The following is a 7,768-nucleotide window of genomic DNA, read 5'->3' on the forward strand; positions in this document are numbered from 1 at the left end:
TATGATATGTAACACACAATGCTATAATATTAAACACACACATGTAAGCATCAGCTAACTGGAGCAGTTCTGCTATGAGATTACATCTCCCTATCATTTATGAAAAGTGCTGTCCCCTCCCAAGGGCCAGACAGTAAACAAAAATCACAAACTGGTACACTGCCACACAACAGACTGATAACACGTCTGGGAGACCGATCAAGCAACTAGAAATTATTCATGCGCTCCGGTTTAGTTCATGTTTGTTCTCTTGTAATCAGTCATTGTTGAAGTGATGATTAATCAGGGACTGATGCTGGAGACGATAGTGTTATTTGTAGAGATGATTCGAGGTGGTTGTTTGACATGTCAGGATTACATTGTCTTGTTGTTGTCGGCTTTTTGCAATAAGTGATACTGAATTGGCGGTAATGAATGAATAACATTTCCAGACAACATCCAGCAACATAACATATAGACACCTTGAAATTAAACTATTTACATGTATACAGTAAATAAGTGAGCACAATGAAGTGACATATGTTAAGTTATAAGTAGAGAAATTGGGATTCATCTTTGTGGTGAATGTGAATTGTGGTGAGAATATAGTTTTTGTTATTTATCAGTTAATTTGGCCAACAAGAAACATACATTTATATTTTGCAACAATTATTAATGGAGCTATAGCTCTTAATAATAATAATAATTGATTTTATTAATTTTGTATTTCAATTTACTTTTAACTGGTAACGTACATACCCAATTCCATGGATGTAATAAATTCAGTCATTAATCCTGTGCGCTAAGTATTTTTACTATCATTATTATTATTATTATTATTATTATTTTGATAATTTTTACAATAATTATTATGTTTTTATAATTATTACAAGATATTTATTTATTATTTGTTTTGTGTTGTGTTTATTTTTAACTGGAAGCTTAGTTACCATCCATGAAAGTATTACATCCGGAAGTGAGTCCCGTGCGCTTCGTAAATCCACCACTGGACGTCGCCATTGCTCTGCTTCCTTCTTCCTACGAGCCCAGTTTGCCATCTGCTGAGCGATCACGTGACATATCTGTCAGGGGACAGCATGGCGGACATGCATGTGGAGCTTCAAAACAAATTGCACCGACTGTCCAGCTAACCCAGCCGCGAGAAACATCCATACCGCGCGTAAAGACGGGCCGTCGGTGCCCGAACAGACCGCAGGATGGAGGAGGCAAACAAACTCCAGTTCCCGTCTCTGCCCGCGACCAAAGAGGACCTTTTGGTGAGGCAGCCTGCTTGTCCGGCTAATGCGAGCTAACTACACTCCTGCAGTATTGTCTTGGAAGCTCAAATACGCTCAGGAAATGCTGTACAATTTGGGACATTAAGCAGAAGTGTTATTCCGTTTCACATGCTCGTGTATTGTGTTGCCTGTGTCGATGGCTGCATAGCGTTACTGTTCTCTCACTGAGCCAACACTCAGTAGCATAGTCTCCAAACATTAGCCTATGTCCACAAAGTACACCGGTGCTCATTCTCCACACTGCCTGCTGGCTGAAATCCCTCCAAACTTCCCTCAGGTGCTAACCTCGTTTTTATTTCCCCATTGTACAGGACTGGGCTTATCCAATGAGAAGAGAAATGCAGGTATGTAGAGATTCTGTATTCTGTACAGAGAAGGATCGTACTTGGCAGTGTTTCACTATGCACCAAATCTGTGGATTCACACATTTTAAAGCCGTTCTTAAAAGTATCTTTATTGTTAAAATATGTTCCATCAATCATCCAACTCAATTACAGGCTAATGTATAAAAGAGTGTGTTAGCTTAAAAATATGAGTTGCTATTTAAGGGTGTGGCCATATTTTAAGGATGAAAAATTCTGCAGTCCAAAGTAATGATTGCCAAATGATTTACTGAAGATGTTTTTTTACATGATAAAAAGTATTTTTGTTTTCGTATAGACTAGTATAACAGTGAAGCCCAGCATTTAACGCCAATTACATTATTTTACACATGCTTTGAAATCATTTACAATGTTGGGACTCAATCTTTAACATATTCCTATGAACATATTAACTTCTTGCTGATATCAACACATTGCCCTGTGTTATACCTGAGATCAAAGTTGTTAAGGAAGCCTGATATTTAAAGGTTTATATAGTAGACATACTGGCTGTGTGAACTTATATCCAGGTACAATTTGTGTGTGGACATACAAATACAAGTAAATAAGACATGTTTGTAATAGGGCTTTCCTCTCCTAAGTGTATAAACTGAGCCTAGGTTTGGGTAACTATTACTGACTGTTGTTGTTGATGTCTTGCTCTATATTTACATTCAGGAGATTGTACCAGGACTCTTTTTAGGTCCCTACTCTGCTGCAATGAAAAGCAAGGTAATTATTTTAGCTACCAGGGTTATAAATACAAATAAATTGTGTTATTATCTGTGAGATGTCTGACATATCAATCTAAACACAGATTGTCATTCATTAAGCATTACATAACTTTATAATGATAACTAAAAGCAAAGAAAATGTTTATTGTCAATTTAAACTAATTGTATTTAGAGACAGCCACACAGAGGAAGTTATTTGCTTAAGTTGTTGTTGCTCATATTACTTTTCTTTTTCTTTGTGTCTAGCTACCAATCCTTGAGAGACAGGGCATAACGCACGTTGTGTGTGTTCGCCAAGACATTGAAGCCAATTTTATCAAACCTAATTTCCCTCATTCATTTAGGTAAGTAAGAATTCTTGTGATCTGTGCACTCTGCTAGCTAGAGGATATCTGCATGTTTCTGTTATTTGAAGTGATTTCTGGCTAACATATCTTGTTGCCTCTTTGCAGATACCTTGTGTTAGATATTGCGGACAATCCAGTGGAAAATATAATACGATGTTTCCCTTCAGTGAGTTACAAAGTGGGCTTTTACTTCCCTTTTTTGCAAGTGTTTGACTGACTAGAAGCACTGACCTTTACAAAGTGCCTGACGTACTGTCATTCCTTTCCCTCCTGACAGACTAAAGAATTTATTGACGGCTGCTTAGCAACAGGCGGTAAGGATTTGTGCAGTTTTCCTTTTTCATACTTAAGAGCGTCAAGTAGGGAAAAAATGTCATCATCAATCTCGTGTCTCATTCTTTTAGGAAAGGTACTGCTCCATGGTAATGCAGGGATATCAAGAAGGTGAGTTGGTTATACAAGTAATGCATTGCCCATCAGTATGCATATTACTGCTTAAGTTTCTCTGTATATCATTGGATATTGTGTTTTATAACTTTTCTTTAAACCAAATTGCAGTTGTGGCTAAAATGGTGTCTCCTTTGTTCATTCTTTCAGTGCTGCCTTAGTGATTGCATACCTTATGGAAACATTTGGGATGAAATACAGGTGATTTAATTTGTTCACATCTGATTATGTCTTTCTATTGTACCCCATTAGATTAAATTGTTGAGTTTGATTCAAGTATAAAGGATTTAGTTGAACATATCATTGCATTTTTTTTGTATTGGACAACACTGTATGCCATGCGTAATAGTTTGCAGTATCTCTCGGTGCTGTGGTTGTAATGTTCTAACATGTACTCTATAGGGATGCATTCAGCCACGTCCAGGAGAGAAGGTTCTGCATCAACCCCAACGTGGGCTTTGTGCATCAGCTCCAGGTAAGACTTTGATTTCTCACACTCTGATCAATCATCATGAAAGTCCAATAAATAAGTAAACATTTTAATTCTTTATTATTTTAACTAAATGCACAACTCACTTTTTAGTCTACTTAATAAACTGTCCTGAGTTACTTTTACTTTAAAGGCTGTTTCAGGCTCATCTCACAGTGTGTGTTCTTATTCTGAGTCACTAGCTTCGGATGTGAAACTGCAAAAAGGATTTCCTTATCTTTGCGTATACATGTTCAATCTCTGCAATCAATCAATTTGTCTAGCATCTTTCATACGGATAAGTGCAGTTCAAATTGCTTCAAAAGATTGAAGAATGACAAGCACAAAGTAGACGGAACTAATCAAAACAACTGAAACATTTTGAGACCAATGCATGAACAAACATGAAATTGTAAAATGTATATAAAAGTAAAAAAAAACTGATATAATAATAAATATCAGGTTAATAAAATAATTTAAAAATGTATTAGTATTCAACTCTTAATACAGTGATAAAACAGGATAAATCAGCTGTCAGATCCTCAGGCAAATATTTCCTGCAAAGCAAAGTATAAAAACTAAACATCCTCAGACCTCCATTTTAGAACAACCAACAGATGTCTGCCTGAGGACCTGAGGGGCTGCACTGTTTCACATAAACACAGAAGGCATCTGAAATATTCATGCTGGTGCAAACAATACTTTACTGCTTTAAAAACAGTCAAATCATTTTAAATTCAATACAGGATCAAATGAAATGACAGGCCTAATGTTTTAGTTCTCTTTCTGCGCCTGGACAGAACGCAGAGTGGTGTTCACTGCAGTTACTCCAGTGACAGCCCACTCTAGACATTTCACCTTCAGTGGAAGATTTATTCCAAAATTCACTAAAGAGGGGATGACCACAGGGAGTCATTCCCATATGTGGCCTGCAGACTCCTGAGCTCCCTTAGAGCCATTCTGAGCCAATAGACTGGCACTGGGACTAACCTCACCAATCAGCAGCTTAAACCATCTTAAACTGCAATACGGATAATACTCACTGCTGGCTGTATGTGCAATTATTCAACTGTAAAACGCTGGTGATTTGAATTAGGGCTGCTCGATTATGGCAAAAATCATAATCTCGATTATTTGGGTCAATAATTGATATCACGATTATTCAAAACGGTTATCCATTTACTTTGAAAACATCAAGTTATTGGAGAAAAAAAATGTGAACAGTATGTTTTTAACAGTTGATTACCCTGAACTTTAAGTATAACTCAACTGAAAAACCAATAAAAAATTTTTTTTTAGAATAATTACAAAATAATCGTTTTATTTCGATTACGTTGTTTTCGTAGTCGTTGCAAGCCATAATGTAATTGCGATTAGAATACGATTAATTGAGCAGCCCTAATTTGAATCCAAAATGAGGCTGGTTTTGCTAGAAAAACAGAAATCCATTGTTGATAATTTCATACCATAATGTATTAATCTTTTCTCAATGTCATGGATTTTCCTTTTTACATTACATAAAATAAACAAACATTCACACACATTTAGAGCCCTTGAGAAGCTTTTTTCATTCAATGTATTCTAACCTGTCACAAAACTAAATGTAGTATTTCTTTTTTTTTTTATAGGAATATGAAGCAATCTACTTAGCCAAGTTGACCATTAAGATGATGTCCCCGATGCAGCTGGGCCGGTCCTTCTCCTTACAAGGTGGGATGACAGGTTTGTACACAATGTACCGCTCAGCCACACCGGTCCCCTTGATTTTGATTCACTATTTTAGAAAGCATATGAAACAGGTTTGATTCGTTCCAGGAAGGGAGTAGCATTAGCTGTTCGTTTAGCACATTGTTGAGACTGACTTACAGGATTGCTGACTTAATTTATCATCAGCGTTTCGTTATTGACGATGATTAAGAGACAGTAGCTCCTAATGGTTATAGTTTTTCTTTGACAAGGAGGCTGGCTCTCATTTGCTAGAAAACCAGCAAATCCATTGTGGGTGATTTCATAACATACTGCATCCTCTTTCTCAATGTCATGATTTTTTCCTGTTTACAAGACAGTAAGAGAAACTTAATGTCCACCTACACTTGGAAAATATCTCATTATTTTTTATTATAATTAAATAATTTTTGGTTTCTACATTTCTGTTTCAGGAAGCCGTAAGCGCAGCCTGGAGGAAGATGAGGACTTTGGGTCGATGCATGTCACAGCAGCGCACAACGGATGAGCTGTGCTGATATTTAGCCGCGTGGCGCAGTGCACTCCATTTTTTTTCCACATTTTTAATGGGATTAAAAATGTTGTAAATATTTGAACTTTTTCTAAGAGGAAGGGACCGGGTGGGGTGCTCCTGTCTGAGACATGCAGCACTGTCGGGGAATGGGACGATTTGATAACTCCTTTTTTTTCTCAAGCTGAATGCAGTGATGGGAGATTTTTTGCAGTTTTATAGTATTTAAAGCATTTTGCATTTGCAGCGGGACAGTATTGCAATAATGCACTTTCGATACTTGAATTTGTGTAGAAGACGAGAAGGGGGCGGCTGGCAAAATGGAAAGTAGCCAGGACAGCGCCCGGTGGAGGACACAAAGAGAGGAAAAGCTAATGCCTTTATTTTGGGAGTAATAGGACTAAGGACTAATATCAGGCTTAATGTGGTATAGTAATGAATGGAAAAATAACAACTCACTGCTTAATAAAAACAGTCTGACTGAGTACTGGGTTTTTATTCCTATAAAAAATATTTCCAGTATTGTTTAATGGAATGTTACTATTTTTTTAGGGACAAATTCTACAGTAAAATAAGTTATATTTTTTTAGACTATGTATTTCAGTTGCCATTGAAAAAACTGTCACTTATTAGTTTATTATCCTACATATTGCCTTTTTTAAAGGCTTGAATTCATTTTTGAACAAGTTTGCGCAGACAACATAGCTTTGGAACGCCCACAGATACGCGCAACATCTCCCCCGTCTTCATCACCGTGCCTACGTCAACCTTCTCCCCCCCTTCAAGACACCATCTGCGGTCACCGAAGCCTGATAAGAATGTGTGTGTGTACAAAACGCAGCAAACTCTTACTGATATGTGCTGAGTCCAGGGCAGGCTCAAGGGCGTATTGCACTCAACTCTTTCCAGGACAAGCCGGGGCCCTGCCTGCCAGTAGCTTTGCCAATATCTGTGTTGATAGGTAATAGATTAAGAGCGGTGAATCACCTTAGAAACAGGAAGGGCTCAAAAGTTTGTGTGAGTTTATCAAATTTAGAAGTGAGTCCATGTCAGCCACAGCTTGCCACAAAAAATCTGACTGATAGTGTATTTAACAAACAAACTTTATTAAATGTCAGATCATTGGCAGGAAAAACGTTTTTAATCAATGATTTTATCACTGAGCACAATCTCGATTTTATGTTTTTAACGGAAACTTGGATTGAACAAAATAACAGTGCAGCTGTTCTTATCAAATCAACCCCTCCCAACTTTAGTTTTATGAATCAGGAAAGAATGCATAAGAAAGGAGGTGGAGTTGCTATTTTGTTTAATGATTCCCTTCAATGCTGGAAGAAGACATCTTATGGAAACTTTGCTTCTTTTTAATATGTGGCCCTTCAGCTGAAATGCTCCTCTCGAGCTCTGTTCCTAAATATCTATAGTCCACCCAAATACTGTGCAAGCTTTTTTGATGACTTTACTGAACTGATGTCTATAGTGTGTATTGATTTTGACCGTCTAGTCATTGTTGGTGATTTTAACATCCATGTTGACAACCCCCAGGACAGAAGGTCTAAAGAACTGTTTTGTGTTCTTGATAACTATGGACTGACTCAGTATGTGACGGAGCCCACGCACAATAAGGCGCACACTCTGGACTTAATTATCTCAAAGGGTCTGAATATCTCTAAGGTTGTGGTGACTGATGTTGCACTCTCTGATCATTCCTGTGTTTTCTTTGAGAGCTCTATTTCTGTTCACAAAAATGTTCAAAAAGAGGTAACCACAAAGCGATATTTAACTGAAAATAATAGGGAAATGATTACTCAGAATTTTTCTTCCACACTTGCCCCTACTAACATCTCAGTAAATGAGCTAGTACATCATTTTTAATTTCAAAAATGGAAAAGATTA

The 7,768-nt window shown here is 37.2% G+C and overlaps 1 protein-coding gene across 2 annotated transcripts; it reads left to right on the top strand.

Moving 5' to 3' along the window:
* The first annotated feature begins 1,027 nt into the window (after positions 1-1,027).
* Positions 1,028-6,357, top strand: styx (serine/threonine/tyrosine interacting protein). 2 transcript variants are annotated; one of them, XM_010783460.1, is made up of 11 exons: positions 1,028-1,256; positions 1,589-1,621; positions 2,318-2,371; positions 2,620-2,717; positions 2,826-2,886; positions 2,998-3,034; positions 3,125-3,164; positions 3,318-3,368; positions 3,570-3,642; positions 5,265-5,358; positions 5,796-6,357. In XM_010783460.1, the coding sequence occupies exons 1-11, from the start codon at positions 1,197-1,199 to the stop codon at positions 5,867-5,869; spliced, it is 675 nt and encodes a 224-aa protein (XP_010781762.1). In that variant the 5' UTR covers positions 1,028-1,196; the 3' UTR covers positions 5,870-6,357. The 2 variants fall into 2 exon arrangements, with proteins under 2 accessions (XP_010781762.1, XP_010781763.1); XM_010783461.1 differs by having other exon boundaries at positions 5,265-5,346.
* The last annotated feature ends 1,411 nt before the right edge of the window (positions 6,358-7,768 follow it).

Source organism: Notothenia coriiceps, unplaced genomic scaffold (genome assembly GCF_000735185.1).
Source record: "Notothenia coriiceps isolate Sejong01 unplaced genomic scaffold, NC01 NC01_scaffold00025225, whole genome shotgun sequence".
Taxonomy (NCBI): Eukaryota; Metazoa; Chordata; class Actinopteri; order Perciformes; family Nototheniidae; genus Notothenia; species Notothenia coriiceps.